This window comes from Lemur catta, chromosome 15 (assembly GCF_020740605.2).
Source record: "Lemur catta isolate mLemCat1 chromosome 15, mLemCat1.pri, whole genome shotgun sequence".
In the NCBI taxonomy this organism is placed as follows: domain Eukaryota; kingdom Metazoa; phylum Chordata; class Mammalia; order Primates; family Lemuridae; genus Lemur; species Lemur catta.
The window spans coordinates 23,489,746-23,513,822 of NC_059142.1; the positions used below are offsets into that span (position 1 = coordinate 23,489,746).

Below are 24,077 nucleotides of genomic sequence, written 5' to 3' on the forward strand. Positions count from 1 at the left end.
ACTTACTTTCCCCGAGCCCACTACTCCGGTAAAAATAGCCAAATGCTGAGAGCGGACTTGAGGTTTAAAATGCACTTTAAACGAAATACAATAAAGGGGTTACTTTCCCACCACTCCTTCACACTTGATATCTGCCTGTTTACCTACTACCTAGTGCTTCTTTTCAATTCCATAAAAGTTACTAAATACTATGTGCTAGGCACTTCGTGGAACAAAAGAGAGAATACAGAAAAAAATAGGTTTGCGTTCCCAAGCTCATTACGATATTTTTTTCAACCACTATCTTTAAGGACTAGACAAGCTCTAACAGTAGGAGAAAGTCAAGGGGATCCTCGGAGTCCGGGCCAGGCTGCGTCTGCAGAGCCACCACGTCCCCCCTCCCCGAGCCCCGCTCGCTAGCACACGGGGAACCTCCCCAAGCCCCGCAGGGCCAATTCCGACCACAACCCACGTGGCCCAGGGGGCGGGGCCACGTCACGAGGTTCCGGCCTTGGCTTTTGCGCCTGCGCGCTGCCCCCAGCTCAAGGACCCGGATTTAAAGAGACAGGAGCTCCAACCGTCGTGAGCTGCCTACGGCCTGTGGGCGCCTGGACCCGAGGCCTCCGGTAAGTGCCGGAGCCGGGGAGGTGGGTGAGGGGCGGCGCGGCGGGGCCCGCGGGGTTGGAAGCGGGCCGGGACCTGCAGCCCGGGAGGCGGCCTCCTCTCCTCCCCCGCCCGCCTGCGGAGCCCGGGGGCACACCCTCCGTGACGTGGAGGCCCCCGGGAGTCCGGGGGGGAGGTTCGCGGCTCCCCGGGAGCCCCACGGGGCCGCGGGAGGGAAGGGCCCCCCCCTTCCCCAGGCAGTGCCCCCTTCGGGACCCGCGGGGGCTTCTCGGCCCCCGGCCCGGTGTGCATACTCTCGCGCTGAAGTGGGCGTTTGGGAACCTTGCTCGCGTCCCCGGCCCGGTGGAGGAACGCTCCCTTCCGCAGCGCCGCCGACTGGGCTCGCGGTTCCGCCGGGGCCGGCCGGGCGCAGCGCGAGGACTCGGGGGCCCGGCACCGCCGCCAGCCCCCGCCTGCAGCCAGCTCTCCGCACCCCGGCCCGCAGCCCAGCCCACTCCGCGAACGCGCCGCGGGACGCCTCTCGGGGACGGCGGCTGCGGCGCGGCCTCCAGGCTTCCTTCTCGGGTCCCTGGGCTGCGGCCGTTGGAAGGCGGGGAGCAGACGGGTTTCCTCTAAGCCGCATTGTACCTCCTAGTGGCCCGGCGCCTCCCGAGCCTTCCTCAAGTCCGCCCCTTTCATTATTTGAGGGGGCTGGGGTTTGTTCTGTAAGTCGACCTTCTAAGAAAAGCCTTGAAACTCAACTTGTTCTGACTTCCTCTTATGGTCTGCGATACTTTCACGTATCTCACCTGTGTCGTTCTTAAACTTTAAGGGTTTCTTTGTGAAGGTAACGAAAGTTATGGACCTCCTGTCGCAAAAAAACGTTCATTTTCAAACATACACATTACATACACATTTTTAGGGAGTTCAGAATCGCCCCCCGTTACCCCCTCCACCCCTCACACCAGCCCATTCACGGATTTGTTGTGGTTTTCCCAACCACCCCGTGAAAGGTATTATTCTCCCTGTTTTAGAAATAGGAAAACAGCCCCAGAGAAGTGGAGTTTTCTCAAAGGTAACAGTGGGTAAGCTGTATGGCCAGACTTGCACTCGCATCCCTGATTCCAAGTCCACCTGCTTTCCTCTGCACTACGTTGCACTGCAGTAAGTAAAGCCTGCTTTTTCTTTTAACGCAATAGCAATTTCACAGCTATATGCAGACTGGAAATAATTTCTGCTGTGTTTAAAATTAAAGCTATAAAGATACTTTAGAAAATATGAATGTAAGAAGATGCAGATAGAATCTGTTTTCGCTTGGATTGGTTCATCAGTTCCTTTAAGTTTTGCTATCCAATTACTTCAGCATTCCCTGATTCAAGTTGCTGAATTATGGACAGGTTAGTTGCACAGAGAGTCTCTGCTTAGAAGATAACTTCTTCGCTGATTGTAATAAGAGTTAAGATTTATTGAGCCCTTGCTGTGTGCCTAACTTTGTTCTAAGGGCTTCATGTTTAGAACAGGTGCTTGATTTAAGTAGTTATTGGCCACATTTTACAATTGAGGAAACAGAGGAACAGAGAGGTTAAGTAACCTCATACAGCTAATAAGTGGCCAAGCTAGGCTTTGAACCCAGGCAGTCTGATTCTAGGCTTTGCTTAATCGCCTCTGAAAATAGTGGTTCTGATTAAATCACAAATCTATGTCATGGATTAATTGATTTCTGAGGATGACATATATATTATATTTCACATTGAAAACTTCATAAACAGTGCAGTTTTTCTTGGTGATTAAAAAGAAACTTAGGGATCTTGTAATACTTAAAGGTCATCATCTATTATGCATATATCACGTATTGCTGATGGCCTGAAAAGGCGTTTATGTTATTTGGATTCTCTTCATTGTGATTTACTAGATAGATATACATGTGTACACTGGATAATTAAACACCCTTTTGCAAACTGGATTTTCTTATATTGGAACTTTTCTTCATTCTGTAGACAATGAATCTTTAATACTTTGAGAAGTATTTGATTAGTCAGCATGCACTGTATGAGACTCTGGCCTTTGGGAAATTGAAGGCCTAGCTCCTCATTTATATCTCACCTTTTTGTCTCCTACCTTTTCATGCAGCTGTATGACTTTGGTTTTTAAGATCCTTTTCCCACAAACTCTCCGTGCACTCAGCCGAAAAGAACTGTGTCTATTCCGAGACCAGCATCACTGGCCTGACATAAGACAATTCAGCCAGTGGTCAGAAACAGATCTGCTTCATGGACGCTGCCTCCTCCAAAGAAGAAAGCCTGTTCTGTCATTCCTGGGAGGCCATCTAAGACCACGTGCCACCTGCCTTGTTTTCTTGCCAGGGTCGCATGTGGGACTCTGCAGTGGCCCCTATGAGATGGCTGAGCAACGGTTCTGTGTCGACTATGCCAAGCGTGGCACAGCTGGCTGCAAAAAATGCAAGGAAAAGATTGTGAAGGGCGTTTGCCGAATTGGCAAAGTGGTGCCCAATCCCTTCTCAGAGTCCGGGGGTGATATGAAAGAGTGGTACCACATTAAATGCATGTTTGAGAAACTGGAGCGGGCCCGGGCCACCACAAAAAAAATCGAAGACCTCACAGAGCTGGAAGGCTGGGAAGAGCTGGAAGATAATGAGAAGGAACAGATAACCCAGCACATTGCAGGTGGGGTGGAGAAACAGTTTTCTCATCTTACTAGTGCTGAGAGAAAAACGGCTAAGGAGAGTAGAGGTCAATTTTTTTTAACTTTTTATTTGGAAATAACTTCAAACTCACAGAAGAATTGCAGGAATAAAAATAGTACAAAGAGCACGCATATTCTCTTTACCCAGATTTATCTATTATTAACATTTTACTCTATTTGCTTTAGCATGTTTGTTTATGTATCTTCTCTCTGCACATACATACATGTACACAGTTTAAACCATTTAAGTTGCATACATCATGTCCTTTACCTTAAAATACTTCAGTGTAGATATCTTGAGAGTAGGATATATGACCATTATATGACGATAGTACAGCTATCATCTTCAGTAAATTTATCCTTGATAGAATGCTTTAGTCTACCATCTGTATGCTGTTTTGTCAATCGATTGAATAATATCTTTAAGAGTTTTTTTTTTCTGCAGTATAGGATCTCAGCCTAGGATCAGATAGGGTTTTGTATTTAGTTGTCATGTTTCTTTGGCCTCCTTTAATCTGGAATAGTCTTTCTTTTATTACATTGACATTTTTGAAAAATAGAGTGCCCACTTTTATCTATCAATTATTGCCTGTTACAGACTCAGGGATTACTACTTTCTCCCAGTGGCTTATAGTTAATTACTGTACTTAATTAATTTGAACTTAATTGTCGCATATTTGGCCAATTAGGAGCCCCTTTAAGCTGGACTTTGTGTCCTGTAAACCCTCATTTTGTTTAAAAAAAAAAGTTTTAAAGTGCGTCCTTACTCTAAGATATAACAAAATGCTCATAGTCTTATCTTGTACATGTCCTACCCGAGCCTTGGAACCAGCCATTTGTCTGAGGAGTCCAGGTTCCTGTTAGTGGGGAATGGTATTAGAGACCAAAATTTGGATGCTGTGTGTCCTCATTGTTGTGGCATATCTGTCCCTTTCAGCAGACAGCTAGAAAATATATGCGTGTATATACACAGAAACATACATACATATATAGAGACATACATATTTGCATGCATGTGCATATTTGTGTATATAGGCATATATAGAAATACTTAGAAATCTTATGCCAGTGACCTTCAAATCCAGTTAGTCCTCTTTGACCTTCAGTGTCTATAAAGTAATTGTCATACCTTCAACTAAGCATAGTTCTGGTCACTGTAGGAAGACTTTAAGCAGTGGCTTTAAAAATGGGCATTTCGTTCCTTGAAAGGATAAAAGACTTCTAATAGAGGAAAGTCTACTTCCCATATGTCTATCCTCATGCTCCCCGCCCCAGGGTGCCCAGCCTTAGCCATTGGCCTCAGCCTTTGTTACTTCTTGACCCGTATCATTCAGAGGAAGAGAAATAAAGGTAGAGTTAAATTGTCATGTAAGTCAAATAACTAAGCAGCAGGAAATCTTCCCACCTCTGCTAAACTGACATGCTCTGTGATTCATATTCATTTACTTTTTTGTTTATTTATAAGTCCAAGACTAATTATATGGGGCTGAGGTCTCCAAGTTTTATCTCTCAGAATACGATTTTTGATTTCCCCCAAGTCCTATTACTTCTGGAGATTATTATGTATGCAATAAGAGGTAGAGAATGTTGATGAAAATTTAAGGTACTAATAGAGAAAAATGGTAACTGGGTCTTTTGTCCCCAGATCACCCTTCCCTCCCCTCCACCTAATACCCTATTACCTACTGCTACCAGTCAAAAGACCAGCCAGCCTTAGGTTATTGACTTACCAAATAAGGCTCTGAGAGCAGTTTAAAGATTCTTTGGGAGTGTTCTCAGAGATATTTCACCAAAGGATATTTTCCCTTCTTTTGGGGTCCTACAGATCTGTCTTCTAAGGCAGCAGGTACACCAAAGAAGAAGGCCGTTGTCCAGGCTAAGTTGACGACCACTGGCCAGGTAACATCTCCAGTGAAAGGCGCCTCCTTTGTCACCAGTACCAATCCCCGGAAATTTTCTGGCTTTTCAGGTAAGATAGGGCTATGTTAGCTGTTATGGTGCTCCTTTTATTTGGTATCCTATTTAGGGCTCTGGTTAAGAGTAAAAATTCTGTTTAATCTAGTGTCTTATTAATGACTTGCTTCTACCTGAGCAGAGACAGATAATGGCTAATTCTCACCATTCCACTTGTATAGCATTTCTTTGTATACTTTAATCTGTATTGCAGCAGAAAGATGTTTGTTTTGTCAAGACTTTCTCCCCCTTGGTGGGGCACAGTGGCTCACACCTGTAATCCTACCACTCTGGGAGGCCGAAGTTGGAGGATCACTTGAGGTTAGGAATTCGAGAGCAGCCTGAGCAAGAGCGAGACTCTGTCTCCGCTAAAAATAGAAAAATTATCCAGGTGTGGTGGTGCACACCTGTAGTCCCAGCTACTTGGGAGGCTGAGGCAGGAGGATCACTTGAGCCCAGGAGTTCGAGGTTGCTGTGAGCTAGTCTAATGCAGATGCAGCCGCACTCTAGCCTGGGAAATAGAGCAAGACTCTGTCTCAAAAAAAAAAGACTTTCTTCCCTTGAACTGGTAATAAGTAGTAAAAATCTCTGGGTCAGACAGAGATTTTATAACCTGCCCTTTACTTCCTTGTGTTTTGATAATGAAAGAATTTTGAGAACTGACATCCCTAAACTTGCCTGAACTGGAAGTGAAAGTATGGAAGAAGGGAGATGTCATGCGTGGGTTTCTTTTCTTAATTCTTACAACTATTTGTTCAAAGCATTGAAATATTCACGGAGCACAGGGAAGGTAGAAAAAAAGGATCTGAGTGGTGCTGCTATTTGTCCGGAGGCAATACAGCCTCAGGATGAATCCCGTCTCCTATAGGGGTAGATTGTGGCTATTTATATTGGCAGGATAGACAAGCAGTAAAGTGTTAACTTTTTTTCTTCACTATAATATATACACACGCATATAGTGGTTTCTTTTATGTAAAATATAAAATTACTATTTCATAGACAGGATTCAGGAAAACTTTGCTAGGATGTGGGTGTACACGGGAATTGAAAAGATGAAGATCATTCATTGGTCTTTTGTAACAGATAGTACTGGGCTAGGGGCTTTTACATAAGTAGTTTCATTTGTTCTTTGGGTGAGGAACCTGCGGCCTTCTGATTTCAAGATTGTACTTTTTTTTTTTTTTTTGACACAGTCTTGCACTGTTGCCCAGGCTAGAGTGCCGTGGTGTCAGCCTAGCACACAGCAACCTCAAACTCCTGGGCTCAAGCAATCCTACTGCCTCAACATCCCGAGTAGCTGGGACTACAGGCATGTGCCACCATGCCTGGCTAATTTTTTCTATATATTTTTAGTTGTCCAGATCATTTCTATTTTTTTAGTAGAGACGGGGTTTCGCTCTTGCTCAGGCTGGTCTCGAACTTCTGAGCTCAAACGATTCGCCCACCTCGGCCTCCCAGAGTGCTAGGATTACAGGCGTGAGCCACTGCGCCTGGCCAAGATTGTTCTTTTTTAAGCACCAAAGGAGGCAAGAAAAGTTTCATCTTTCTCTGCTGTACCCCTTTTAATGAAAGGAATTTTTCTGTAAAACTTGGATTCGGTCAAAAGGCTGCACTTAAGGACTTGGAAAGCCACATGTGCCCTTCAGGCTGCAGGTTCCCCACCCCAGCTAGGAAGTACTTTTATGAGGCCCATTTTTATGAATGAGAAAGTTGAAGTTCAGGTTCATTATGGGGTTAGTATTTGCGCTAAAGTCCTACTGCAATACCTGTGCTCTTTTACCCTACACTCTATTGCCTCTTTTATTGTTTGGAGACATTCTTGTCATTGACTCAGTTGAAGAAAAAAAATAAAGCCAAACTGCTTGAACTCGGAAGTTGTCTGGGGATTGAAAGAACCTGCATGTGTTTGAAAGAAGCCTAGGCCCAAGGTTGGAAGACCTGGGTTCTGGTCCCAGCACTATTCCTTGACAGCTCAGAGCCCTGAGCAAGTCTTCACCTCTGAGCCTCTATGGCCTTGTTTGTAAAGCAGAAGTGGCATCTCCTACCAGAATGATATACACAGGCTACTGTGGGTGCATAGGCAGCCATATATAGGTCTCTTTCAGTCTCTGCTCTCCTGACTTTATTTATTTATTTTTTTAAGCTGCATTTCTCCATGCCTTATCCACCCCACAGTGTTCTCATGGGATAATAGGAGATAACATTGCAAAAACAGTGCCCGGCTCTATAGGATTTTTATTATTTTAAAACTCTGAGGCAGCCCAGGCGTGGTGGCTCACACCTGTAATCTCAGCACTTTGGGAGGCCAAGGAGGCAGGAGGATCACTTGAGGCCAGGAGTTCCAGACCAGCCTGGGCAAAATAGCAAGACCCGATCTCTTACACTCCCCCCCCTAAAAAAATACTCTGAGGTTTGTGGTTTATTTTTTTTTCTCTGATGGTAGGCAAAAGATAGAAATACAGGAGAGTCCAGGTGATGGTAAAGACAGCATTTTTCTGGAAGGGCTCTGATGTTGGGGATGAAATTTGGGAGGAGTCTAAAGAAACAGCATGTTCTAGTTCTTGCAACCTGGCTGAACATTATCACTTTGAAGATTTTGTTCCCTAAAATCTTAGTTAGACAGTTAAACTCTAGGTCAGAGATAAGGATGGAATTTTTTTTTTTTTTTTTTTGAGACAGGGTCTCACTCTATCACCCAGGCTGGAATGCAGTGCCACAATCATAGCTTACTGCAGCTGCAAACTTCTAGGCTCAAGTGATCCTCCTGCCTTAGCCTCCCAAGTAGCTGGGACTACAGGCACACACCACCCTGCCCAGTTAACTTCTTAAACAATATTTTGTAGAAACAGGTTCTTACTGTGTTTGCCCAGGCTGGTTTCAAACTCCTGGCCTCAGGTGATCCTACTGCCTCAGCCTCCCAAAGTGCTGAGGTTACAGACATGAGTCACCACATTTGGCCAAGGATGGATTCGTAATTTACAAAGCCCAGACAAGAAGCAGCTTGCATCAGCAGCCAGCTTACTAATGGCTCTGCCACAAGCTTGCAAAATAAAATTGGCTTTGTAAATGATCATAAGGAGGTAAGAGGGAATCACCAATTAGTTGTACATAGTTATTTTCAAGTGTCTGTAGGAAACCCCTGCTGTTTGACTACCTTTTCTTTTGACAATAAGAAAAGAAAGGTTGGCATGGCAAGGGGTGTGAATATTGGCAGTGCACTGGTGAGATCTGACTTTCGTGGTGGTATCTTTGTGCCTGCTCTGTCACCAGGGAGATGGGTGATCCGGGAATTCATCTGCTCTTCTTGGACCTCAGTCCCCTCCTCAACAAAAGAACGTTGAACTAGATAATCTTTCAGGCTTCTTCTAGCTCTGACAATCTGTGATAGAAGTAATTTTAAACTGACTAACATGTGCATTGATTTCTTACCCCTTTCTCATCCCAGCTTCTCTGGGGTCAGCTTTACCATTGCTCTGAGATCCTCCTGACCACTCATGATACAACTGTGGCCTTTGTTCTTCTGTGAAGTGGTATACATATTTTGTGGAGAGATGAACATCAGTCTGGTCCTCTCCCTGGCTGTGAGAAGGCCCTTGTTCCTTTACCATTAAAAGCTGTCAGTTTTGGGGAAACTGCTTGACCGCCACTTCTTTACCTTTAAGACTAGTATAATGATACCTACCCCAAAGGCTATTTGGGGGGATTAAGTGAAGCTAAAACACCAGCAGAATGTCTATTAGTTTCCTTCCTTCCCTTTCTTCCTTCCCAGGAAGGCAAAATGAATTCATCTCTGTTGTTTCTCTCTCCATCAGCCAAGCCCAATAACTCTGGTGAAGCCCTCTCAAGCCCTGTCCGTAAGAGAAGTCTGTCTTCAAGCAGATGTGACCCCAAGCACAAGGACTGTCTGCTGCGGGAGTTTCGGAAGTTGTGCGCCATGGTGGCTGATAATCCTAGCTACAACACAAAGACCCAGATCATCCAGGACTTCCTGCGGAAAGGCTCAGCAGGAGGTGTGGCCATGAGCATCCTGAATGAGCTTTTCTTTTAAAGAGCTCAGGGCTATGGCCGGCTTCATGAGCATGTGAACTGTACAGTTGCACGGGGTCCCATGTGTGGTTTAATGCTTTGCTATTGCTGTCTTGAAATTCTTAATAATTTTGAACAAGGGGCCTTGCATTTGCATAAGCTGGACTTCCCCAGTTACATAGCTGGTTCTGCTCAGAGCAGTTTGGCATCTTTCTTCCTATGCTCTTGTTCTGTCTCTGAGAGGCCAGACAAATCTGTCCTATTTGACCAGTAGGAAAATTCACTATCCTGCATTTTTGATGAGGTTTTTATGAATCATGTGCACAGCTTGGAATAGAAGCTTCCAACTCTGTTTCTTTCATTTATCTAACAAATTGTCACTGAGAATCTGTAATGTGCTTGTCACTGGGCACATGAACTGAAAGTTACAGCTTTGTCCAACAGGAGTTCATCCATGGGCTAAAGGTGAGGTAGACACATAAACCACCAGCCAGCCACCTATCACTGCGGTAGGCCTCTCTCACTGTAGTGACATGCACAGGGTACTGTGGCAGTATAGGCAGCCATACATAGATCTCTTTTGGTCTCTGCTTTTTTGAATTCATGGATTTATTTGTTTAAGCCTCATTTCTCAGTTCCTTTCTTCTGTCTCCAGATGGTTTCCACGGTGATGTGTACCTAACGGTGAAGCTGCTGCTGCCGGGTGTCATTAAAAGTGTCTACAACTTGAATGATAAGCAGATTGTGAAGCTTTTCAGTCGCATTTTTAACTGCAACCCAGATGATATGGCACGGGACCTAGAGCAGGTCAGAGGAAGGGGAGGGCAGGCCACATTCCAGGTGGAGCTGTGCCAAGCCAGGCACCTGTAGCCTCTTTTTTTCTGGTTGGGGCACATACTGTTTTAGGGAACTGAAACCCATTTGAGCAACCTTCCATTATGGGGGGAGCTGAATGTGAGGCGCTAGCTGTTAGTTTCATAAGTTTCTGAGGACTGAAATTCTACCAGTGCTGAACCACAAAAAGCCTGGTTCTCAAAAGTCAGGATTCAAGACTTCCCTCTGTCTCTCCTGGGGCTCTTGTTCTAGACTCTTTTCTTTTCCCCTATAACTTGGGCTTAACATTCAGCTTTGGATTGTTCATGACGGTAGCTGTGGCACCATGGAAAGTTTCCATTCAAGCACCCCCATTATCTGATGATGATAAATTTGTCTGTTCAAATTCTTAAGCAGAATTCAGATTGGCCCAGTGCTGGATTAGTTCTTGCGTCTCTTCTCAGCCAAGGCAGGTGGGCAGATCCTGTGGTAGATAGACATGCCACTTCTAGGAAGTGTGGATGGAGTAGAGTCTCTAAGAACTGAGGTAGATAGGTTGGGTTGGGACAGGAGCTGAGATTGAAATCTCCTGGTTCATCTTTAGCCCTGGGTCATGAGGGATATACTTGGCCACCCTGGGGTTGCAGCAGTGGCGTTTTGGTTTTTGGAGACAGGGTGACGTGTCAGAGACAATCAGAGTCTTCTTTGAGCAGAGCAAGTCTTTCCCCCCAGCTGCCAAGAGCCTCCTTACCATCCAGGAAGTGGATGGATTCCTCCTGCAGCTCTCCAGGCTCACCAAGGAGGATGAGCAGCAACAGGCCCTGCAGGACATCGCCTCCAGGTGGGGGAGCTGCCTCACCATGCCGAAAGGGGAGGGCTTAGGGAGATGGAGTCTCTTGGGAAGGAAGGTTTGGGGGTCCAGAGTCTCCAAAGACCAAGTTGAATGTGCTTCATCCCCCAGGTGTACAGCCAATGACCTGAAGTGCATCATCAGGTTGATCAAACATGATCTGAAGATGAACTCAGGTGCAAAACATGTGTAAGTACCAGCTCCTTGGCAGCCTGAGCTTCATTTGTTCCTAGCTGGTGTCAGGACTTTGAAGTCCTGATCTGATCTGGATTTGAATCCTCATTCCACCTTGTTACTTTTTATGGGACCCTGATCTATCACTTGGCCTATCTCCACCTCCATTTCTCAAATGTAAAGTAGAGATAACAATACCTTTCTCATAGGGTTATTATAATTGAAAGTATGGGTATGTTCACTAAATAGAATATGAGTCTCTCACCCACTGTAGCCCCTTCCTCACTAAGGCAGCATCCAAGTAGGCAGTGTCTCAAATGAGCTGAATTTTCCAAGAGTTTTTCCTCCCCTTGTGAAAGTCTTTAGATAGTAGAACACAACCCCTTCCCTATAGATTGGGATTTCTTCTCTCTGTGAGGACAGGCTGCTATCCAAAGCTACAAGGTCAAAGACAGGGGTTTTGTTTGCTTGCTCCTGTGTGCCTTGGCAGGTTAGACGCTCTTGACCCCAATGCCTATGAAGCCTTCAAAGCCTCGCGCAACCTGCAGGATGTGGTGGAGCGGGTCCTTCTCAACGAGCAGGAGGTGGAGAAAGAGCCAGGCCGGAGAAGGATTCTGAGCGTCCAGGCCTCGCTGATGACGCCTGTACAGCCCATGCTGGTGAGGAACGCTGCCCTGCCCCTGCTCTCCACACCTCTCCCAAGTGTCACATTCTTTGGGGTCAGATCTGATAGGGCATGAATGTTGAGACCTCTTGCACGTTAACTGGATAAGTTTGGGGAAGGAAGACTGGAGGTACAAGAGGGCATTTCTCAATGGGGAACTGAAGGCCAAGGAAAAGACAGGGTATCTAGTGGGAAGACCTGAATTCTAGTCGCAGCTGTATCACCAAAAAGCTATAGAATCATAGATGAGTTACTTAACCTCTCTGGGCCTTTAGTCTCTTTGTGTTAATGATGTCAGAGACTCTGAAGCCTCTGCCTAGAGTGGTTTTTCTGTCATCTTACCTGAAGACAGGTGGATGTATTAAGTAACCCTGAGGTTCTGTGACCTGCCGCAGAATAGCTCTGAGCACTGGTAACAGAGCCAGGCTTCCTATGACAGGGTGACTCGGGAAGATGGAAGAAGCTTGAGGAATGAAGACTAACTCTGACAGAGATCATCTTGGGCCTCTGCTCATTTCATGAGAAAGGGGATTTTCTTTCTGTCATCAGTTTTCCTGTATGACAGCACCCACCACATATGCTGCCATGCCTACTGTGAGATCCTTTGGCTTTTTCCAGTGGTGAACCATGCTTTTTTTTAAATTGTCTTGTGTGTCATACTAAAGCCTTGGTTTAGAGTTCTGTGTTTGGGATAGGGAAGTGTTCTCTTCTTGCTAGGACTGTGGGACAGCCAGCACCAAAATAGTGAGATCTCCATCCCAGGGGTGGGACCCAGTCCCCTTCGGTAGTGGCCTTCCTAGCTTTTATAAGAATTCTTCCTGGAGTCTGTTCTACAGCCTACCAGGTGAAGAGTGGCATGGTCATACAGCTTAATGGTTAACCACACGGGCTTTGCAGTTGAGCCAAGGATTCAGATCCCATTCCTAGTATTTATTAGCTACATAACTTTCTATTTACTAGCTCTGTAACCTTAAACAACTACTTAATCCCTCTGACCTTCAGTTTTCTCATCCATAAAATGAAAACAACAATATTTGTCACATAGGACGTCACATTGAGGATGTAATGAGATTATGTATGTGATCTAACAAGTACCCAAAAAATGGTAGCTGTTATTGTTTGAGTGTGGCTGGCACAGCTGTGTGAGTAAACACTCCTGCAGCTGGATGTCCTGTCCTAGGGATCCCTGATCGCTCTCCCTGCCAGCCTCACTGTCTCGTGCACTCTTCAGTGTAACTTATACATACCTCTTGTGCTGAAATAACTATCAGTATTTAATAATGAACCAGAGGCCCCACAAGAGCATAAATTATTGAGGAAAAAATTAAATTCAGTTTCAGTGGAATTTTATTCTACAATGAACAGCATTCATATTCCTCATAATGCAAGTTCTGTGTCAGCTCTGGTGATTATTTTATAGGCAGAATACCACATGGTCCAGCCCTTTCCATTCCCATACACTGGGGACAGTCAGTCCCCAGGGCCCTGGTGCTGCCCCTGCCTAACCCAGTTCCAGGCTCTTTGGCTGTCCCTGCTAAGCAGCCCCTCACTGAAAGTCTCCAGGCTTTGCTTTCCCCACCCCAAGGCCGAGGCCTGCAAGTCCATCGAGTACGCAATGAAGAAATGTCCCAACGGCATGTTCTCTGAGATCAAGTATGACGGCGAGCGAGTCCAGGTGCATAAGAATGGGGAACACTTCAGCTACTTCAGCCGCAGTCTCAAGCCCGTCCTACCTCACAAGGTATGTGTCCTTTGCCTTTCTGCCTCTTAAAAATCTCAGGGCCAGGGGTTGGGGGAAAAAATTAGGAACAAAAAAAAAAAAAAAAAAAAAACAGAATCTCAGGGCCAGAATCCCAGAATCCCATAGCCATTCCAGCTCTGCTATACAATAAAGGTTTGGTTTTTTTCTTTCCTTTTTTTAAACCTCAACCTAAGTACTTCAGAGACAAAGGGTTTGCTTTTTATTTGCTGAATGAATGAATCAATTCTAATAATGAAGGACTGCTCAGCAGGGACAGCCAAAGAATCCAGACTTAGGTTATTCAGGACAGAGCTCCCTGGGACAGAGATACTTCCATCGCCCACAAGTAGTATAGGGACAGTGAACTTGGTGCATTGCTCTGCATGTCTTTTGCCTTTCCGTGTCCTGAGCATTCCCCCCGAGCTAGACTAAGGCTCATATACAAGGGGCTGTTAGGCTGTCATTCATTAATTTGTTCAACAAATATTTATCAAATGCTTAAGCACTGTTGTAGTCAGTGGCCATGTGGCAGTGAAAAAAAAGGACAAAAGTTCTGGCTCTCGTGAAGTTTGCATTCTGATGTAAACACAATCCCAGGGGACATCTGGGAGCCTAGATTCCTGCCCTAATCAGCAGGGGCATTGAGAACTTCATTCCTCAGCCCTTCTCGGCTCCCAGGGATACTGTGAGCCTTTGGGGTGTCTGCAGTGAAACGCAGCAGGAACATCTGGCTCCAATAGCTTGGGAGCAGATGGAATTCCTGTCCTTGCTATCTTTTTCTTTCGTAACTCAGACTCCGTTTCTCAGAGCAACTCAGTTTTTCAGAGCCCCAAGTGTCAGGGGGCCGTGTTCTGTGGTCCACTTGCTTACCTCAACTTTGCCTTCCTGCTGGAACACTGAAGACAAAACAGTCAGGCCATTTGTTTTAGGTGTTCGAGAGGAGAGCTAAGCAATGGCCTCTGCATGGAGCTTAGTGCAGGTTTACTTTTCTGTGGAGCACTGTAAAATTGCCAAGGAACTGCTTTTGATGAGGTTGGTGTTAAATGGCTACTTCCTGTGACCCAGCAAGAAGTCTGACCACAGCTTTCCATTATTAGTCCTTTTCCTACTCTCTGTTACCCCGTGTTCACTCATCCCTTGCCTCTCCGGTGCTTTTGGTTCTTAAAGGGCTAGGTTGGGGATTGAAGGGGAATGGGATGGATGTGCAGGCATTTCCTGTTCCTGCCTCCGAGCATCCTGGGTAGTGATGGCCTATGTGCCCTGCCCAGGTGGCATCACTTTGGCAGGGGCTGCAGGTCCCTCAGACTACAGAGGGAACTCTCCCTGGCTGGAGTTGTCAAGAGATTAGGGCTATGCCCTTACCAGGACAACTCCAATTCCAAGCACCCTGTTTTACTCTGAAGATGGCTGTGTGTTCAGAGCTTCTACTCAGGGAGGACTCTGCCTCTTTCCACCCGTCTGTTCTCCCCCCATCCAACCCCCTGCCTGATATCCACCCAACTTCTGAACAGGCACTAATCTCTGCCCACCCGCTTTTCCTCCCATACTTGTCTGCCTCCACCTCCTCCCTGCACATGTTCACTCTCTCTGTTTCTTCTTTCTTCCTCCAGAACTCTGCCTTCTCTACAGTCCATAGAAGGTGACTCAGCATGGGCTGACCTCCAGGTCATGACTTCTGACCTGGACAGAAGTACTAAAACACATAGCTTATTTTATTCTTCCTGTCCAGTTGGCCGACAAGGCCTAGCTATGTGTTATGCACATGAGCTGGGCTTCTGTAGTGGTGGTCTATGTTCCTTCGGGGGCCTAGGCTTTGCCCTCCATGGCTTGGCTCTGGTCCCTGCTGCCCATTTGTCCCTCATCAAAGCTACACTTCTGCTTCTAGGTGGCCCACTTTAAGGACTATATCCCCCAGGCTTTTCCTGGGGGCCACAGCATGATCTTGGACTCTGAGGTGCTCCTGATTGACAACAAGACAGGCAAACCATTGCCCTTTGGGACTCTGGGAGTACACAAGGTACCGGCTCAGGGTCATATGTGCAAGAATGAATGTGTTTGTGTGCACGTGCCTGCACATGTGTGCTGCAGTCTGAAAAGAGAATATGTCGTGTAGGGTGGAGCTTATCTTTGCTTCTGATGCCTTTTTGAGTTGGTTTCCATTTAGCACCATCTACTGAGTGCCCTTATGGCACAGGGGCTTCAGAGAATAAATAGGACTTTCCCATGCAGTGCTTCAGAGGGCCTCCAGAAGTAGATCATGTTTTCATGCCCTGTGACTTTTGTCCCTCTTGTACCTAATACCTCATTTTCCCTTACAGAAAGCTGCCTTCCAAGATGCTAATGTCTGCCTATTTGTTTTTGATTGTGTCTACTTTAATGATGTCAGCTTGATGGACAGGTGAGTTGGTTATTAGCATCTTTAAACCCAGGAACTGCCAGGAATCTATATTCATTTCCTGGATGAGGAGGTGGGGGGGATTCAGGTTGGAAAAAAGGGAGGGTAACAGGCGGGCACATATGCCTTTGTGCCCAGGAGCTTGTCGGGGGCAGTGCAGGAGGGAGCTGAGAGGTAGCACGAGTGCTGCAGTCATCTGCCCATTTATATAAGGAAGACCCTGTGTGTTGACTCTGTCTCATCTCTGAGAGCTTAAGTCACGGAGGAAACCTAAAGCCCCAAAGAAGTTTCTCTACTAACTGGTAGTACAGTGGTTGAGAGTGGGGAGATTTTTTTTTTTTTTAAATAAATAATGTTTCTCTACTAAAGCAGAGACCATGAACACAGTAGGGTTTCAGTTTATTTCTCTGGTAACACTCCTGGGGTCGTAAGACAGATGGTTTCAGCTTAGAGGTTTTGATTTCAGAAGAGACTGACAGCACGAAGCTCCTGGTTATAGGGGAGGCTACAGGTGGGACCATCTTGGGGAGAACTGCCAGTGTGCTTGGGCCTGAGAAACCAGTATCGGCCCTTTCCACACCTAGAAATGTATCCCTACACCTGTTCCTCCTGCATCAGCCACGTCCTTGCTTGTGGAAGCGGAAGGAAGCAGAAGAGAGAAAGAACTGGTAGGTTAGGAGTTAGGGTTTGGGTCCTGAGATCCGTCCCAGCGTGCTGACCCAGGGACCAGCTGGCCTCGGGATTGGGGTAAAGCAGGGTGCAGGGGATAAAAACTGAGAGTTGGAGTCATTCTTCAAGTAGGACCAGAATTTATACAATCTGGGCTAGAGGCCAGTTCTCCCTTGGCTTGATAAAGTAGAAATAGGAACTACAGCTATGAACTGGCTGTGTGCCATGGCTCACAACTGTCCATCAATGTGGACACAGGGGAGCCCTTGTAGCCCTTAACAGCAGAACTATTAGACATGAGAGCCTTAATCCGTGGCAAACCCTCTCTATAAGCAGCAGTTACTGTCATTGTACCCCTTACCTCTGAATTCCTAATAGAGGTAGGAGGACCTGGCCTAACCTAAGCTCTCCTGTTCCCCTTAGGCCTCTGTGTGAGCGGCGGAAGTTTCTTCATGACAACATGGTTGAAATTCCAAACCGGATCATGTTTTCAGAAATGAAGCAAGTCACGGTACACGAAGACCCTCCCTTAGGCAGGGTTCTAGTGGTTTGAAGGCAGAGCAAGGAACCCTTTGGGTCAAGTGTGACTGGAAGAATGAGTCTTAATTCTGTTACGGGGGCTGCTGTATTTGCCTTTGGCTGCTGTGTGTGTGCTTCACCAGCCTTCACCCAGGAGGGCAGGGCATGAAAATCCCTCCTGGGTGGGCACCACAGCAGCTCTCCGGGTGGGATGAGAGGTTCCCTGCTTTATACCCCTTTGTCCCTTGCGTTCAAGTTAGGATGTTCGCTCTGGGCACTTGACTAGTGTGCAGAAAGGAACAGGCCCCACCTCACTCGCATGCCACTCTCTGTTCTCTCACACTCTCCACCATCTCTCCTCTCGTCCCTCAGAAAGCTTCAGACCTGGCCGACATGATAAACCGGGTGATCCGGGAGGGGTTGGAAGGGCTGGTGCTGAAGGATGTGAAGGTAAGGTGGCTACACCCTGTTTTCTCCTTTCCAGCCCTGGCCAGGAGATGGTGACAGTCCAAAGTGCCTGGGGACGGGTGCTGAGGGGGGCCTTTCCAGGGTTTGGACAGGTCTGTTCTGGATCTGGAGGACATTTATATGCATCCTATGGTGCCTGGGGGCTGCTCCCCAGAGCGTGCTGGGCACTGTTGCAGACCTAGTGTGCAGCAGTGAAGGGTAAATGCCATCCTCATAGAGTTTTCATTCTGGTCTGTGGTCTCTCTTTTGCCTCCCTTCAGGGTACATATGAGCCTGGGAAGCGGCACTGGCTGAAAGTGAAGAAAGACTATTTGAACGAGGGGGCCATGGCTGACACAGCTGACCTGGTGGTCCTCGGGGCCTTCTATGGGCAAGGGAACAAAGGTCAGGGTAGTCTCCGGCCCCTGGGATGGTACTTCTTTTGGAAGGTACCGCTGGAGATACAGGCTGACCTTTTTACTGGCTTGGTCTGCCAGCATGGCCGTCATGACTTCTGAAGTCCTGGGATCTGGGGCTGCAGGCTGGCCTGAGACGCCTCAGGTGGGGACATACGAGAGCTGCACACAGCAGGGAGAAGTCAGGCAAGAATACCTTGTACTGGGCTGGTGGAAAGAAGCTCCAGTTATTTCTTCAGGGCCTGACAGCTTCCTCCTCAGGGAAAATCTTTCCTGACTGGAGCAAGCTGGTGTCTGAGGAACTAATACTTTTAGGCATCTACTATGTGCGGGGTAGATTCCCCAGAGCTCGACAAGTTGGGTGTGATTATCCCTAATTTTCTGGAGAGGAAATTGGGGCTCGTAAAGGTTAAGATTGTGTTACCCAGCCAGTAAGAGGTAGACCTCAGCAATGAACTCTGGCACTCGGACGCCAAGGCCCAGGCCCTTTCGTCTCCACCGGGCTCCCTCTCCCTGGGCCCTTGGGGCTGGCGGAGGTGGCTCCCTCCAACCCACGCTCAACCCACACTCCCCTCCCAGGTGGCATGATGTCCATCTTCCTCATGGGCTGCTATGACCCTAGCAGCCAGAAGTGGTGCACAGTCACCAAGTGTTCAGGAGGCCATGATGATGCCACACTTGCCCGCCTGCAGAAGGAACTGGACATGGTGAAGATCAGCAAGGTAAGGAAGGGACCTGGCCGGCCCCGGCCTCTGGACTGGCCGTCGTTACTGAGACAGGCTACGCTTTGGGGACTGCAGGTATCGTTTATCTGTCTACCCAGAAAGGGTTGCTATTTGGCCATGGGAGCAGGATTAGGCCTGAAGGTCTCTGAGTGCCTACCTTGTGGAAGATGGCCTGCGTGGCCTCTAGGCCACACTCCCTCTGGGCAGGGAGGATCACATGGGATGAAGGTCGGCCTTTTTAGCTGAGTCACATCTCAGTCTCTTTAGCAAGAATAGGGACTTAGGCCTTGTTCCAGCTTAGGAACACCCAGAGCAGCACCTTTTTCTCCTCCAGGATCCCAGCAAAATACCCAGCTGGCTGAAGATCAACAAGATCTACTATCCTGACTTCATTGTGCCAGACCCAAAGGTATCAACCCAGTGGCTTGGGGTCCTTCAGCCGCAGAATTAGCTTGCAGGTTCTCCCGTGCCACAGAGAAACCATCTCATTCTCAGTGAAAGTCCACCCAGCAATGGGGATCTGGATTTTTCAGCCAAGTGACAGGCACAGGGACGACCAGCCAACACTATAAGAAGAGAATACCCATCCCCTCGGCACAGAGGGTCTGTTCTAGAAGCAGCTTGGCCCAGTCTGTTCTTGTATTGACAGAAGGAGGTACAGAGAGGAGACGGGACTTCCCTGAGGTCACCTAGCATCAGCAGCAGCAGTGGGATTAGAACCCAAGTCTCCCAGCTGACAGCCAGAGCTTTTGTAGTTTTAACTATTCGTATGGCTCCTAGCTTGGTGGGAGATGCTTTCTTCTTAACAGGGATGGTCTGCCTGATTTACTCCTGACAGAAGGCTGCCGTGTGGGAAATCACAGGCGCTGAATTCTCCAAATCTGAGGCTCACACTGCTGATGGCATCTCCATCCGATTCCCTCGCTGCACCCGGATCCGTGACGATAAGGACTGGAAATCTGCCACTAACCTCCCCCAACTCAAGGTACCAGTTCTTAGGCTGTGTGTGTGTTCTCCACCCTGCTCCCCTGGCCTTGGAACCTTGGGCATCTGGACTGTCCACGTGTCCTCTGTCGTCTTTCCCCCATTCCACTGAGACGGCAAGGAGCGCAGCTGGACAGGAGAGCAAACTGCCGAGCCGGGCAGCAGCAGCAGGCCTCTTACTCCTGCCGCCCCCAGGTAGAGAGCCTGGTGTTTGTCAGGCCTCGCTGAGCGGCCTTTGGTCTGGAGAGTGAGGGCTCGCTCTGACCGCCTCCTTGTGAGGGGCTGCCCCAGGCCACAGTACCTGTGGGTACATGGAACAGGGATTTGTACCCTGATTACTCAGGTAACGGGGCCATACTTTGGAATAGTACCAAGGAAGCCCTCGCTTTTCCCCTGCTGTTTGTCTTTCTCACCTTTGTTCCCAGCCACACACACTGCCTCAGAGGCCAGTGTCTAGGAAGGGAATGATGCCACCCAGGGCTCTCCTTCCCTCCTCAGGAACTGTACCAGCTGTCCAAGGAGAAGGCAGACTTCACTGTAGTGGCTGGAGATGAGGGGAGCTCCACTACAGGGAGCAGCAATGGAGAGAACAAGGGCACCTCAGGGTCTGCTGTGCCCCACAAGGCCCCCGGAGCCTCCCCCAGCAAGCCCTTTGCTAGTGCCAGGAAAGCAGAAGGGAAGCTGAGTAACCCCAGCAGCAAAGGCGGTAAGATAAGTGAAGAGGGGTGGGGTGACAAAGAGGGTGGTGTGAGGGGTCGAGACGGAAGGGCAGGGACCCCGTCTCACATTCCAGCTCTGAGATCACATTATCTGTGTCCACTGCAGCTAACATTGACTGAATTCCTGGTGTGTGTCCAGCCGTGGGCCAGAAGCTGTTCTGCTGGGCACCCCGTATCTGCTCTGAATAAAGCAGGGCTCTGGGAGAGCCAGTCTGACCAGGGGATAAGCCACTTTTGATCTCAGGGCTTAGCTGACAGCTCTTCCCTCCCCCTCACCCGTGCTCAGGGCAGAGGAAGGCCCTGGACCTTCCCTTTACTGCCCCTGACTTCAGGGACCATTATCGGCAATTCCTACCCTCTTAGTTCTGATCCCGAACTCTGTCCTGCAGGCAACATGCCGACTGCAAAGCCTTCCCCCGTGAAAGTGGGAGAGAAGCTGACCACGAAGTCGTCTCCAGTGAAAGTGGGGCAAAAGCGGAAAGCTGCTGACGAGACCCCGTGTCAAACAAAGGTGAGGGTAAGAAGAGCAACACGCCAGACAGGCCAGTTCGGCCCAGGGCTTTGTGTTCCCAACCCTCTGCACATGAACTTTGAAAGATGAGCAAAGGTGTTTTGGGGAACACTGGCTAAACGCCCTCCCTGCCTACAGCTGCTTCTCTGTCATGCGCAAGGCCAGCAGTGCTGCTGCTCCACGCGTGCCCTCTTGTTGCCTTGCAGAGGCGGCCAGCCAGCGAGCAGAGAGGAAGGAGAGCTGTGCCAGCAGGCAGGAGATAGAGCAGCCCGCCTAGCCAGGAGAGGCCGCAGGGACCCACCCAGCTGCCGGGCCCAAGTTACAGTTGACATTAAAGGGAGAAAGCCCAGTCTGGGTGTGGGAGTGCAGCTGTGTGAGTTTGTGGTCAGGGCGGGAGCAGGTCAGCCAGCAAGGAGACGGGGAGAGGGCACTGGCTTGATGACTCTCCTCCCACCTGAGCAGCCTTTTCCCTTCCACACTCGCTTGTCAGCCGTGGGTTTGGCAACATCTACTGAGCACCTACTGAGGCCGAGAACTAGGTTTAGTACTGGCTCAACTCTGGGGGAGCTGATGGCCCAAAGTGCAGATAGGGAAATAAACATAGGATCACCACACCATGCCATTGTGCCCCTATCTCCCCACCTCCACCCAAGGAAACACAGAAGTTTCAGTCCCCAGCAGACCGATAGAAACCTCTCCCTTTCCCATCTCCCTCTTCCCTCCCCGAAGCCCTTGAACCTGTCCACAGTAATGAGCAGGACTCCTGGCCCCTTGGTCTGGTGAGCTGTGCAGAGTGGACCATTTGATCTTGGGGTCTGAGAGCCAGCCCTGCCTGACCACCAGCCACTGGATGGCTCTTGGAGACATGTACCTTCCCATCTCCATGTCCCAGATGTCAAGGCCCATCCCTTCTCTCCTTTTCCCCTAGGCAGGGATGGAGGGCAGTGTCAGTCCTGGTTAATTTGTGACTGGAGGGTGGGGGTATTTTATGCGTGTGCCTTTTCTCCAGCAAACCCTGTCTACTTGTGTCTCTAACTCAGGGCTGCCCCCTGCTCTGTCCTGTGCTCATCTGGGTGAAGACCCATCTGCACCCAGTGTAGGCCCGACCCCACCCTGACCCCTCTGCGTTTGCAGGTGCTGTTGGACATCTTCACTGGGGTGCGGCTCTACTTGCCGCCCTCCACACCGGATTTCAGCCGTCTCAGACGCTACTTTGTGGCATTTGATGGGGACCTGGTGCAGGAATTTGACATGGCCTCAGCCACCCATGTGCTGGGTAGCAGAGACAAGAACCCCGAGGCCCAGCAGGTCTCCCCGGAGTGGATTTGGGCATGTATCCGGAAACGGAGGCTGGTAGCTCCCTGCTAGGATCGCTGCCCTCCCTCTCCTTGGGCCACACTCTCCCTCACCACACTGCTGGACGGGGCTCAGGCTGAAGGCAGGCAGACAGAGGAACAGGACAGGGAATGGGCTTGCTTCTTAAACCCGCCAATCCTCCGTGGTGTCTTCTGGACCAGGAATTAGCTGCGGTGGGTACCACAAGTGAAGTCAGTTTCTCTTGCTAGTTTAAATAGATCCTTCAGATCTGGGTGCTGGCTTTGTCATATTTTTGTTTTCTTTGAAAAGAAGGTTTAGTTTTTGTTTAAAGTATCTTACAGGTATCTCTGTCCTTTCCCCACCTAAACCCCTATAATTTCCACAGTGATTAAGCAATAAAGGCTGGGCTGTTGAAGCTCTGTCCACAAAGTCTTCCCTCCCTGCCTGCCCTTTTTAAAAGTTGTATTTAAAAGACAGCCCTCAGCAATCCTTCTTATATTTAGTACAACTTATATTCACCCCTGGCCCTTTTTGCCAGGAGCAAACCCTCATTTGAAAGAAAACAAAATGAACTTTTATGACGATTCTTGTGTTCTCCCATTACAGGGTGAGGGTCCCCAGTTTGACGGGAGGGGACTAGGATCAGGTAGGAAGTTGTGGCCTTTCTGAAGAAAAGGGAGGTTATTTGGGCTGCCCCTCTGGGGGGATAGAGGGCTTCAGGAAGATCTGCCTTCCCAAAATCTGGAAACAAGACTGCTCTTTAAGAATAAAAGCCCACACTTCAGAACAAATCTATAGATACAACCTGCTTACAAAGAACTGCTCCTGTGCCGCCTGAGGCTGATTTATTTGAAGGACAAAAAGAAGACAATTTAGTATAGATACCTGCTGTTCCATAGAATTTTTTCTATTGGCTCTTGCCCAGGCTGGCCTCAAACTCCTGGGCTCAAGCAATCCTCCCACCTCAGCCTCCCAAAGTGCTAGGATTACAGGCGTGACCCACACTGCCTGACCTTCCATAGAACTTTTTGTGGCAGTGGAAATACCCCAACCAAACTACCATGGATGACTGTTGAGTAACTGGAATGTGGCTAGCACAGCTGAAGACTGAAGTTCTCATTTTAATTCAACTTCACAGGATCACATGTTGCTAGTGACTACCACACTGGACAGTGCAGGTGTAGACAGACCTGGTTCAATTCAGAGCCCTGAAACTTAATAGCTGTAACCCTAGGCAAGTTACTTAACATCTGAGCTTCAATTCCTCCTAGTAGAACGGGGATAGGCATTATACCTAAATCATAGCGTTACTGTATATGTCTTCAGACACGTTATGTAAAACACTTAGCACACAGCTTGGCACATAGTTATCTGGAGTTGGGAACATTGCCATTGGTGTGCATGTCCAGACCCTACCCAGGAGAGGGGGCCCTGGCCTGTAACCTCAGAACCTACATCCGCAGGTCTGCATGTTCAGTTCACACTCTAAGCGCAGGCTCTTCAGGACACTATATGGTTATAAACCATAACCTGGCTTCCATGTCCCAGTCCTGCTGACTTCTAAGGGTCAGGGTCAGTGTCAGTTTTTTGTTTTGAGACGAGTCTCACTCTTTTGCCCAGGCTAAAGTGCAGTGTCATCATAGCTCACTGCAACCTTGAACAACTGGGCTCAAGCAATCCTCCTGCCTCAGCCTCCTGAATAGCTGAGATTATAGGTGTGTGCCACCACACCTAGCTCATTTTTCTATTTTTTTATAGAGATGAGGTCTCTTGCTCAGGTTGGTCTCAAAATCCTGACCTCAAATGATCCTCCCACCTCAGCCTCCCAGAGGGTTATTACAGGCATTGAGCCACCATGCCTGGCCCAGG

At 48.3% G+C, this 24,077-nt stretch overlaps 1 protein-coding gene across 8 annotated transcripts; it reads left to right on the plus strand.

The window, feature by feature from the left end:
* The first annotated feature begins 516 nt into the window (after positions 1–516).
* On the plus strand, positions 517–22,999 carry LIG3 (DNA ligase 3). Of its 8 annotated transcripts, none has more exons than XM_045525476.1 (21): positions 528–605; positions 1,617–1,746; positions 2,713–3,266; positions 5,111–5,254; positions 9,051–9,248; positions 9,920–10,071; positions 10,752–10,918; positions 11,039–11,116; positions 11,592–11,760; positions 13,351–13,506; positions 15,392–15,523; positions 15,825–15,904; positions 16,994–17,081; positions 17,462–17,539; positions 17,818–17,941; positions 18,532–18,674; positions 19,012–19,086; positions 19,516–19,662; positions 20,160–20,367; positions 20,770–20,897; positions 22,026–22,999. In XM_045525476.1, the coding sequence occupies exons 3-21, from the start codon at positions 2,717–2,719 to the stop codon at positions 22,257–22,259; spliced, it is 3,051 nt and encodes a 1,016-aa protein (XP_045381432.1). In that variant the 5' UTR covers positions 528–605; positions 1,617–1,746; positions 2,713–2,716; the 3' UTR covers positions 22,260–22,999. The 8 variants fall into 8 exon arrangements, with proteins under 8 accessions (XP_045381433.1, XP_045381432.1, XP_045381439.1 ...); XM_045525483.1 differs by having other exon boundaries at positions 20,770–20,891; XM_045525482.1 differs by having other exon boundaries at positions 19,519–19,662.
* The last annotated feature ends 1,078 nt before the right edge of the window (positions 23,000–24,077 follow it).

Excerpts from the sequence above, each read along its gene's own strand:
- LIG3 (XM_045525477.1), top strand. The coding sequence starts at position 2,717 with ATGACTTTGGTTTTTAAGATCCTTTTCCCACAAACTCTCCGTGCACTC. Across the intron at positions 5,255-9,050 it reads GAAATTTTCTGGCTTTTCAG|CCAAGCCCAATAACTCTGGT; the intron begins GTAAGATAGGGC and ends TCTCTCCATCAG. Across the intron at positions 17,540-17,817 it reads TGGTGCTGAAGGATGTGAAG|GGTACATATGAGCCTGGGAA; the intron begins GTAAGGTGGCTA and ends GCCTCCCTTCAG.